Here is a 12,184-nt window from a genome sequence, read left to right as displayed (position 1 = left end):
GCAAGTGAAGCATTTTAAATAAATGAGCACATTTCCAGACAGTTTAATCCCAATAAACTTTATTTGGGGTTTGAATTCCCGTCTGATTTTGTGCGTGGGTGTGTGTGTGTCTGTAGATCAGGGTTTCTTAAATTTTTTTCTACTCATGACCCTTTTTTTCCCCTGAGAAATTTTTACATGACTCTAGGTATATAGGTATATAAAATATGTATATAAATCAAACATTTACTGATAAGCATCATAAAGAAATTTATTTAAAACAATTCTTTGGGGGCAGCTAGTTGGTACAATAGATAGAGCACCAGCCCTTAAGTCAAATCTGTTCTTATGCACTTAATACTTCCTAGCTGTGTGATCCTGAGGTTAAGTCACTTAACCTCAATTGCCTCAGCAAAAAAAAAAAAAAATTATAAAAAAAAATTTTGGATATACATATAATTTTACCATTTATTAAAGACAAAAGCAAATTTTCATGATATTTTTCATGATGGAGTACTTATTTTTAAATAAAGAATTAAATATTAATGGAATATTTGATACTTTAATTGTTGCTGAATTTTTCATAACCCCCACCTTTCCTTACTCCCCCCACATGGGGTCACAACCCACAGTTTTAAGAAGCTTTGCTCTAGAAGATACTAAAAAACATTTCTATATGTTTCCACAAGAGGGTGCCCCATCACTGAAAATCAGAGGTAGAAATATGGAAACTACCCTACACACTAAAGGTGTTGAAGAAAAAAAAAAACCATATTTGCTTATAATCTAAGGATTATAGTGATTGTCTCCAGTTTGAGAAATAGGACTATGGGTTTGGAGCTGGAAGGGACTCTAGAGGTCATCTAATTCAAGACACAGATGCTGAGACTAGAGAATTTCTTAAGTGACTTTTTCAAAGTCGTGTCAGTATGAAGTAGAAGGACCAAGATTTGAACTCCGGTCTGCTGATTCTGAGTTCAGAGCTTTTTCTCCCTCACCATGCTAAAGGATGAGAGAAAGCTTTTTATTTATGTGATCAATATGCTTTCTCCTTGAGTTACTACTGTTAAAAGAGATGCAGTCAAGTATAATGGAAAGGACATTGGACTTGGAGTCAAAGAACTAGGAGCAGAGCATGGCTGTTTATATTTGAGATGCTTTCAGCTCTAAAACAGTAATCTTAATAGTAATTATGCAACGTTGACTTTTGAGAGTAGGTATACTTTAAGGAATGTGTTTTTTGGCTGTATACACAGCATGCACAACATTTTTTTAATTTTTAAAATTTTTGATTTAAAATTTTACAAATTTTAAATTTAATATATTTTAAAATTTTGCTCAATAGGCAGAGTAGGAGGAAGAACAATTAGGTTAAAAAATGCTTGTTATTTGATAATAAAAGAAGAAATGATGACAGAGGAAAAAATAAATTTAATTCAACCCAAGTGTTCTTGGCTCAAAAGGTAGTTTGCTCTGTATGTATCAAGCTCTGTCACATTCAAAGTCTACATATTAAAAAGACAGAACCCACACCAATAGCCATCTCAGGAAGCATATAACTTCTCCAATCAATCTATCATCTATGCTACTTTTTAGGTAGTAAGAAAATATAGGAAAGGGTACTTTAGGTATCTAGGTCTTTGGTTCATTTATCCTGTTCATTTATTTTAGATCCCTATGCTCATGTTTCATTCCTCCATCGAAGCAAAACAACTGAAATCATACATTCAACACTGAATCCAACATGGGACCAAACTATTATATTTGATGAAATTGAAATCTTTGGAGATCCACAAACAATAGTACAAAACCCACCCAAAGTTGTCATTGAACTCTTTGATAATGACCAAGTGGTAAGTCAACTGGAATTTCCCTAAGGATTGGGGGTAGGGGATGGGAATGGACATCTAAAATACTTTTATGTATTATGTAATTTACATATATATGTAATTTGGGGTTTTTTTCCCAGGGCAAGGATGAATTTTTAGGCCGAAGTTTTTGCTCCCCCGTGGTCAAGCTTAATCCAGAAGTAGACATCACCCCTAAGCTTCTTTGGCACCCAGTTAAAAATGGAGACAAAGCCTGTGGGGATGTACTTGTAACTGCTGAGCTTATTCTCAGAGATAAGGTAATTTATCAGTTTCCTGTTCACTCCTTTCAGGGTGGTTGGGTGAAAACATTTAATTGTGTCCCCTGGAATGCTTTATTTGAAATGAAGGAATGTAATTATTGTTACCATGTTTGCTTTATCAGGATGGCTCCAACCTTCCAATTCTCCCATCCCAGAGAGCCCCAAACCTCTACATGGTTCCTCAAGGAATTAGGCCTGTGGTTCAACTCACTGCTATTGAGGTACTTCTCTCTTCTCACTGAGTTGGGTTGATCAAAAGAATATTTTTACTTAGGATGGGAGGTGAGGATTTTCCTGAGAAGCAGGGAGAGGGATTAGATCTGCTATTTCTTTGGTACAAGGAACAACCTGTAAGGAAATTTCTTATACTTATGCAGGTTAACACTTGCTCTTTTAGAAAGTTGCCTAGAATACTGAGACTAATGTCTCAGTAAATGTCATTTAATAATGACATAGCAAATAAATGTTAGAGGATGTCTAACGGGTCTCTCTGTGTCCCCCACACCTTAAAGTCAAAAATTCTAAATTTCACATGTCTGAAAAAGAGCTGGGTCACATATCAAGAGTAAGTACTAACAGAAGGTCTAGAGGGAGCCTCCAGCACAGTGGGCAGTTTATGTGCAGAGAAGCCATGAAAAGTGTAATGAGCCTTTAAGAGTGGAGAAACCTTAGTTAGAGGTCCAGCTCTGCCCAACTGGGTGATGTTAAGCAAGTTGGTTGACTTTTCTCTGGCTCTGGTTTCTTCTTCTGTAAAGTGAAAGGGTTGAATTAAATGACTCCTAAGGTTTTAAGACTAAATGTATGTATTTCTGACTTAAGGAAAAACATTGATAAAACACATACAAAATGAGAAGGCATTGAGAAGTTGCAATTTGTTCAGGGGAGAGATGGGGAAAGAAGATGTAAGGGGACCCTTATCAATATAAATTAAGGATTCATCAATACACTGGAGAAAAGAATGTTCCATTACCCACCAGCCTAGTACAGAGTGCAATATGGTTAGGGAATGAGCAATTGTCTGGTTATAGGATGTGATCTGGGAGTGGAATCTGCTAGGGGACTGGTGAGTAGCTTAGATTGCCCAGAAATTTTCTCAGACACAGATTATGCTGAACAGTACAAAATGATAGTGGGGAAATAGGAAAAGGGGAGAAATGCTCATATCAGCGCATCTGGGTGATGGAGGTAGAGGGAGGAAAAATAGAAGGAATGGGAAGAAAATTTGTAGGAGTATCACAATGGCAATGGTACATTGTAGGCCATGGAAGCCTTCATGTCCCGGCATGTTTGCCTAACCTAACATAATCCTTGGATGTCCCCTTCTGACATACTTCCCAAAGGCTAATTAGCCCCTGCCCTGATCCAAGCAACTCTGACTCTACCATTCCAGAACTTGTCTCAAAGACCAACTCATTTAACTCAAGGGATCAAAGAATTTAGAATTAGGAAGCCCTTAGAAAACAGTTAGTCCAATTGATTGCCTCAAGAGGAAATTGAGATCCCTATGCCTGAGGCTGCCAAAGGTTCAAGAGAAATGTCCTTCCTTAAACAGAAAGCACCGGATTTGGGGGCTGGCTCTTTTCTTGTACATATCCTCTGTGCTATTATTTCTTCAAATATTTTCATAGGCATTCTAAAAATATCTAAGCAGGAATAAGGCCTAAAGAATTCCCCATTTATAAATAAGCCATTCTTGGAATACTTTTTCCTTTTGAATATCATACTTAGTATGCTGACTTTCCTTCATTCCCTTAACAATTTTCCTATCTTTTTCTTTATTGTAGATTCTAGCTTGGGGCTTAAGAAACATGAAAAATTACCAGATGGCGTCTGTGACTTCACCAAGTCTGATCGTGGAGTGTGGAGGGGAAAGGGTAGAATCAGCAGTGATCAGAAACCTTAAGAAGACGCCCAACTTTCCAAGTTCTGTTCTCTTCATGAAAGTGGTGCTGTATCAACCCTCCCTCAGCTCCTTGAAATGAGATGTTTAATGTGTTAATAGTAAAATTATATTCAATATGGAAGCATATACATACTGAATATGGAAAAGATGTGAGGCAGGGGAAATACACGTATCCAATGTATGACCCTGAGAAAATCTCAGAACCTCTTAGTATCTGGGAAATTCTCTAAGTCTACAAGTTGGGGGGAAAGTTGCCCCCAGCTTGTATTAAAAGAGGGAATTTTTCCCTAAGAACCCCTACACTGACGAAATCACAAATCTAGTTTGAAGAAAATGAGGAAAGATCTATGGTTTTATCAGCTTTGGGAAGCCTGATGTAGTTCAGGACTCATATTACACAGGAACTCCCTCCACCAGCACAGATCCCAACCTATCTGTAGCTTAGATAAGACCCAGGAAGTTACCTGAGTCATATAAATGATAAATGACTTGCTCAGCATAACATAGAAGTTGTCAAAGGCTGGATTTAATCCCAAATCTTTTTGACTCTAAGCCCAGAACTCTGTCTACTAATGTCTGGCTGCCTCACATATATTAAACATAATGTATATTGCATATGTAAATATGTGGATTTAATTATGTGAATATGCACCCATACACGCACACATGTGCACATAGATACCCACACACAAACACACACAGACACCTCTGGCATTAAACAGCAAATAGAAAATCTAGGAATCTTACTGTTGAGCAATGTCTTTTTAATCTTAGGTTGACAGCAGGAAATTTCTTAGATATAATAAAAATAACAATAATATAATAGCTAACACACATTTTGCATATTGAATGTCATATATGTATTTCTTAAAATATATATGTGATACACAATATATACTTAATTCAGGAAACATTTAAATGCCTACTATATATAAAGTATAAGGCAGGGGAGAGATGTATGGATCATTAGGCTGTCCTCATGGAGCTCATTGTTGAGTAGAAATACCTATTATTATACTCATGTTGCTCTTCTCAATTTTCAAAGCATTATATCCATCATCTCACTGGAGATTCACAATAAGCCTAGTAGATAGGCAGGACAGAAATTATGATTTTCATGTTATGGATGAGAAACCAAAGTTAAGAGATATTAAGGAATTTGTCCATGACGTAGTTAGTAAGTAGCAAAGCCAAGGCATAAACCAAGCAGATGGTTGTTTTTGTTTTTATTCCAATTCACATTGCTTTTATCTAGAATAGGAACAGACTAAAATAGAATCCCTTTAGTCATTACTACTGGAAAAATTAATATCCTCTTTATCTAAAAGATATTCTCTCCAATTGAAGAGCAGGGCCCGGAAAGTGTTGAATGAATTAATGCTAATAGTAATTGGACCTTGAAAGAATGATAAAGTTTTGTTAAGTCCTTCCTTCCAACTAGGTCCTGGTACTCTGCTTCTAGGATGCCCTAGGGCAGCTGCCCTACTTTTCCCTTGGGAATCACATCAAGATCTTTAAAAAGGATATAGATTAGATCTAGTGTGCATCCTTGATGACTGTGTTTAGGTCTCAATAATCAGTTGTAGTCCTAGTCTCACCTGAAATTCCTTTTTAAGTACAGTCATGAATGTGATTATTATGGTATCTGTGTACTTTTATTCCCTTTGAAAGTAATTTCTCAATAGGGCATGTAAATATTCCTGTCTGAAGTAATGGACTTTCTTTAGTTACCTACATAACTTATAGGGGAGAAACCAAAATCAAAGTCAGAGCAATAACTAGTATGGGGTATCTGGGCCCTTGCATGCTTTCAGCACCATAGAAACTACTGAGGTTAGCAGCTAGTTCATCAAATAGGAAGCTAGCAGGGAGCACTTTCCTCCCAATCCAGCCCTTTCCACTTCAGCAGATAGATAGTTCTTGCTGTGTCTCAAGACTTTCACCAACGGGGGCTTGTGTTCCATTGTTTCTGTGACCTCTTCAACTGAATTCATGAATGTTGCTTTGAGGTTTTTGGTGAAGTGGTCCCAAGGCATGGAAAATGTTAATTTTCCTCTGGTTAGATAGATCAAATTAAAGCAAAGTAATAAAACTGTTGATTTCACAGCTCTTGCCCAAAGAAGAATTGTACACTCCACCGCTGGTCATTAAAGTGATCGACCATCGACAATTTGGGCGGAAGCCCATCGTGGGCCAGTGTACCATCGACCTTCTGGAACAGTTTCGTTGTGACCCTTATGCATTTAAGGAAGATGTTGCACCCCAACTAAAAGGTAAATGCCAACAGAAGTTGGGGTTCACGCCAAGGCTCTCTTCCAGGAACCTCAGAGGTTTCACATGCTTTCCCCTCCTTGTCGACCAAAACTCCTGACTTCCTTTTGGGGAAGAAAAAATCCTTGCTCTCCCCTCTCATGGATGGGGAAGCATGTAGAAGCTAATTGATCTGTACATAATCACACAGCTTGTCAGTAGCAGGAGGTCAGGGGTCTTCTTCTAGGCAACTCAGTCTCTAATTGCTTCCGCTCTTTTCTAAAGAAAGGGGAATTGCAAACTGATGGAGAGAATATTTACAGCAATAGGATTGTGACACCATTGAAGGGACGACACATAGGGTTTTGTGCCTTGGAGAAACCTGATTTCTGTACTTGGAGGCTCCTTGTTCTGTAGCAGGCAGTAAGACATAGGAGAAAGAAGATCATACTTGGAATTAGGAAAGATCTTGGTTCAGAGGCTTTCTTTGGCACTTATTAACTGTGGGACTGTGGGCAAGCACCTTTGAGTATTTAAGAAGCTAGATGGGGCCACAGTGCACAGAGCACTAGTCAGGAATACTAGAATCAGGAATACGTAAGCTCAAATCCAGCTTCTGACACTCACCAGCAAGTGTGACACTGGGCAAGTCACTTACCTTCTGACTGCCTCAGTTTCCTCATTCATGAAATAGGGAAATAATAGCTATCTCTCAGGGTTGTTGTGAAGATAAAATGAGACACTATAAAGTATTTTACAAACTCTAAAGCAGTAGTCTAAAAATTAAGTCTCAGTTTACTCAATTGTCATATAGGAATAGTAATGCCTTCAGTATTTATCTTAAATGATTATAAGGTTCAAATAAGGTAATATATATGAATGGACTATAATAACTCTATGAATATCAGTTATTCCTAATAATTCCATGACAAACATTTATTAAGAGCTTACTATGTGCCAGCTGCTAAGACTACAAAGACAAAACCAAAAATATTTCTGGCCTCAAGTTGCTTATGATTATGATGATGTAATGAAGCATCTCTATTTATAGAAACAAATCAAGCAGACGGCAGCACAATTAATTTATTTCCCAAGCAAAATTTTCATAATAAAGCATCCTTTCTCTCCAGGAAATATTTTGTGAATTTTTGTCACTAAGAGCTAAAACTATTTTTGACTTGTTGCCTTTATGCCATGGCTATAATTAATACATCTTATTGCCCTTCTTATGACCAAAAAGGTCTGAGAGAGTAGTGTGCAAAAGTGAAGAAGCAAATGAATAGGAGATAAGCCTCTGGGGAGCCCAGTGAGGTGGGGAAATGGAGATCTAAATGTACTTGTTCAAATTTGACAGTGGCCTGGTGTTAAAAAGCTCATGCCCAAACATATACTAGAGTACTGCACCCTGTCCTTGCTGCCAGATTCCCCCTTTTCTCTTGAGAGTCTCCACAGGATGGTGACTTCCCAGCCATCCTTCCCTTTCCTCTCCCTTTCTGCCCACAATACTTTTTGGTCTGCGGACGGCTACTGACCCCATCTCTACATTGTGCATTGCTTTTTAGCTTCCATTTTGTCTGCCCCACCTCAACGGGATGTGATTATTGAAGTAGAAGACACAAAGCCTTTGCTCTCAGCTAAGGTAAGCATCTACATTAATCATCCTGTTCTTTGTTTTTGCCTGACTGTGGCAAAAGCCATTTGATCATATTTGTGAAAAATGAAAGCGGTTTTTGGACATCATATAAAAAAAAGTTTTAATGAATATAAGAGCAAAAAATGTAAAAAGCAAAAAGAGCAAAGAAATAAAAATAAAAAGTTATAGTGAACACAAAAGAGCAAAAAATTTCCAACCAGATGTGTTATGAGCATTGGATAACAATCTTATAGTCAGCCTCAGAAAGTCATAAGCTTTTGGATGACCTTTTCTTAGAGACATTTGTTAAATTGAATTTGAATGTTAGAGAAGGGATTCATGAATCAAGCAGAGGGCCAAATGAGAAAATTTTTTTATTCCTTTCAGAAATTATTACAGGGGTTGGTAAATTCTACTGAGGCAAGCTAAGAATTGGTTTTACATTTTTAAACAAAGTTTTATTGTATTTAAAAATGTAAAATCCATCCTTAGCTCAATGTCCGTTCAAAACAGGAGGAAAGAATTTGACCCTCAGACTGTAGTTTGCCAATCCTTAGTCTATAAGATAATTTGTTCCATTAAAAAAATGGAACAAGAAAAAACTATACTAATAATCATGTTTAATGCAAAATTGTTTTGTATCTGCGAAACAGACATGTTGCTTTTGGGGAGAGGAACAAATCAATCAGCTTTAATTGAGTTTCCCGGGGTTACATTGCTAGTAAGTTTCAAATATCTGAGCCAGATTTGAATTCAGGTACTGCAAACTCCTGGTTTTCTGTCTATTTAATTGTCCCATGCCACATCACTGCCCTGTTGCTTTTTTAAAAATTACTATATTTGAGAGTTAAAACTTACTATATTTGGTGAGGGGCAGCCAAGTGGCTCAATGGATAGTGCCAAGTCTGAAGTGAGGAAGACTCATCTCTGAGTTCAAATCTGGCTTCAGATGCTCACTAGTTGGCTGACTCTGGCAAGTCACTTAACTCTGTTTTCCTCAGTTTCCTCATCTGTAAAATAATCTAGAAAAATAAATGGCCAACTACTCCAGTGTCTTTGCCAAGAAAAGCCCAAATGGGGTCATGAAGAGTTGAACACAGCTGAAAGGACTGAATAATAATAACAACAACAAAGTTATTTGGGACTATAAAATTCATCAGGATTTTACAGTGAAACAATGTGGGGAAAAAAATGTTAAAACAAGGCTGTAGTCTGTTATTTTCTTGGCCCTCCCAAAATCATTTCTACTAATTCTAAAAGATTAAAAAGAAAAAGGAAAAACTCATATTATGTTTCCCCTGGAAAATACAAGGCCAAAAAAATAGTCTTTGCTATGTAGAAATGTTCTGAAGAGGAAAGATTTAATCTATAATGAATATAAATAACATATTGTATCTTAATGTGTGGATCAGTACAAAAAAATTCACATTTCAAAAAAGTATTAAAAATGTACATTTGAGAACATATTAGAACACTCTAAAAATGCATAAAGAGTACATACATACACACACACACACACACACACACATATGCACACACATTTTTCCTATCTAAAGTATTTTAGTAGCCTTACCAGAATAGGCTTGATCTTTTACTACACTTATTTTATTCCCCAATTAAACATTCTACATAGCCACCAAAGAAAAGGGCAGGTCAATCACCTTTTAGGACAATAGCTAGACTCTCAGCATATACACTATCCCCAAATTATGCCTGGAAAGTGGGAGCTGTGGGGGAACAGTCATACAATCTTATTATTTTTAGTATAGGGTCTCTTATCCTGGGATTTTATCCCAGCAGTGGAAAAGGTTATCTTTAGAGCTGTGTGTGATTTATCTCAGTTTTGACTACTCCATAGTTATCAAATACTCTCATGCCAGAGCTAGAGGGGGCTCAAAGGAAGTATAAGGCACATCCCCATCAATGTTTCCTCTAATTTTTTTTTTTTTTGGAGTGTGAATAGGTTGACCAGGCTAGTATTGTCCCCAACAAGTTATATAAATTGAATATGTATCAGTGTATTGACAAACATTTGTTGAACGTCCACTATGTGACTGATCCTGGAGAATGAACAGAATTTATAGTTTATAAATTTGAGAGGGTTAGTGTTGGGGAAGCCATCAGTTATTCATATCTTAGTGTGAATTAGTTTAATCAGACTGCTTTTCTAACACCTGCCTGAGGTGCAGTGAGTAAGTGGTAGTTTTAATAGAGCAAAAAATACCAGTTGGGAGAAGCCACCTTAAAAAAAATACCAGTTTAAAAATAACAACTATTACCCTGATTTGAGCAAAAGATTCTAAATCCCAACTTTACCACTAATTTGCTATGTAATTTTAGACAAATCATTTAACCTCTCTGGGTCTTAGTTTGCTTACCTGTAAAATAGAAGGAAGGAAACTAGTTAACTAGTTAAGCTAGTTAAAAAGAAGACTTGTAGGCTCTCTTCTAGCTCTCACCTTTGCAAAATGGTGGCTATAAATGTTTCGTTGGTGTTTGAGCATAGTCAAATGAATTGAGTGAAGCTCAGACGCATCAATTAGATTGATTGGCTCATGGCTATTGGCCATGAATATAATCACATATTCAATTCAGATGAAATAAGTATGGACATATTGAGTGAATTAGATTGAGGCAAACTTCATTGATCCAAGGGGTCCACAGCCTGCCTTTGTGCTTTGGGTAAGTAGAAGCAGCTTCATTCCTCCTTCAACCCACAGGATTTTTTGAAGTTCATCAGATTAGTTGACTTTGAATAGACATTTTTTTTTTAAAAAATGGGATGAGGATGGGGTGGAAGGAAGTTTTGAGTCTTTCAGAGAACTGGGCTTCCCCAGTGCCAGTCCAATGATCCAATAGGACTCCAATGTGGAAGATTCAATTATTATCTTCCCATTTCTAGTGTTTAAGCAGCATGTCAACAGCAATCACCAAAATGGCTTCTACAAGAACAGTGCATGTATGTATGCTGAGAAAATGCATGAAGCTGACTGGGACAGGTGTGGTCTTGGGCTAAGGTTCTAATTTTCCTTCGGGGGGGAAGGGGTTTCCTACAGGGAGACTTTGTATAAAAGATGCTTTAAAACTAAAATTGGTTGGTGATCAATGAATAAGGGAAGTTCCTATTTCTTGCAACACTATTATTCTTTCCACAGAAACATGATGGGCTATGATCAAACTAAGCACTTGCTGTTGTACATAAGCTGGTGTCCAATATTGCTCACATGTGACTTAAGCAAATAGTGGATGCTAGAACTCAAAAGCAACAAGAATAATTTGGGATAGTGGGTTTTAAAAAAATATATTTTCATTAAATAATGGATTTGTACTGTGGAAAAATAATTGTGTACAGCATTAATAAACCAATGATATATTTAACTGCATTTAGTAAACCTGCTCACAATGAAAGTTCAGAAAAAAAATCTTTCTTTCCAAAACTGTCATGATTTAATTGTATATATGACTTCTATCCATGTCCTATATATATATAAAATTTCTCTATTAATATTCCTTCCTTCTTTCTTTCTTAATTTTGCTATAGTGCTAAGCAAAATAAAACTTGAAAGCTGAACCCAGGAAAGCCTAAAAATGATGTCCATAACCAAAAAAATGTGTTCTCTCCTGATGACTTGATCAATGGCTGGTGGAGCTTGGAAGATTTTTTCCTCTAGCATCAGAAGTTAGCCTGAAGTTGCAATGACCAGAGATGCAGGAAGGAGAGTGCTTTTTCTCCAAGCTGTTCCTCAAAAGACTTAGTGCCATTGTTGTACTATTTGCAAAGGGCAGAACCAGACTCCAGGATCCCAGTTATCCTGCTTCTTGTCTCCCACATGTGCTCAGTGAAGAAGATTCCATTATTAGAGAGTAGTGAAAGTGGAGGAATGTGACCAAATTGGGGGTGGGGGGGAGGGAACCTGCTAGGTTAGCAAGTTCTTGGAAACATGAACCTCTATTCAAAATCACAAAAATACCCCTGTGAGATAGCATGAGAATAAGGAGAGAGGCAAGAGTAAACAGAAAACAGACCCCCAAAAAGCAGACAAGGAAGACAAGGCAATCACGCTTGGATCAGCAAAGATACAGGAGAGTTTTTGAAAGAGCAAAGAATAGAATCTTTTATCAAAACCCTTTAGTAATCAGACTCAAAGGGTTCGGGATAGGGTCAAAGGAAAAGGAGACCTTTTCCTTTCATTATAGGCACATTGTTTGAGCAGGTGCTTTAACACTGCATAATTTCATTAAAACTTGACACATATTTCTATAAACTTTTCATTTCAATAGGGGAATA

At 37.0% G+C, this 12,184-nt stretch overlaps 1 protein-coding gene across 2 annotated transcripts in view; it reads left to right on the top strand.

Moving 5' to 3' along the window:
• The window catches only part of MYOF (myoferlin), a 161,159-nt gene that overhangs the window by 131,435 nt on the left and 17,540 nt on the right, over positions 1-12,184 (top strand). For both annotated transcript variants that reach the window (XM_051981667.1, XM_051981666.1), the window contains 6 exons: positions 1,651-1,832; positions 1,949-2,107; positions 2,233-2,331; positions 3,895-4,056; positions 6,121-6,286; positions 7,826-7,902. In XM_051981667.1, the coding sequence (XP_051837627.1) occupies positions 1,651-1,832; positions 1,949-2,107; positions 2,233-2,331; positions 3,895-4,056; positions 6,121-6,286; positions 7,826-7,902 (845 nt within the window). The remainder of the gene's footprint in view (positions 1-1,650; positions 1,833-1,948; positions 2,108-2,232; positions 2,332-3,894; positions 4,057-6,120; positions 6,287-7,825; positions 7,903-12,184) is intronic.

This window comes from Antechinus flavipes, chromosome 2, assembly GCF_016432865.1.
Source record: "Antechinus flavipes isolate AdamAnt ecotype Samford, QLD, Australia chromosome 2, AdamAnt_v2, whole genome shotgun sequence".
In the NCBI taxonomy this organism is placed as follows: domain Eukaryota; kingdom Metazoa; phylum Chordata; class Mammalia; order Dasyuromorphia; family Dasyuridae; genus Antechinus; species Antechinus flavipes.
This window is presented reverse-complemented; position numbering and strand designations above follow the sequence as displayed.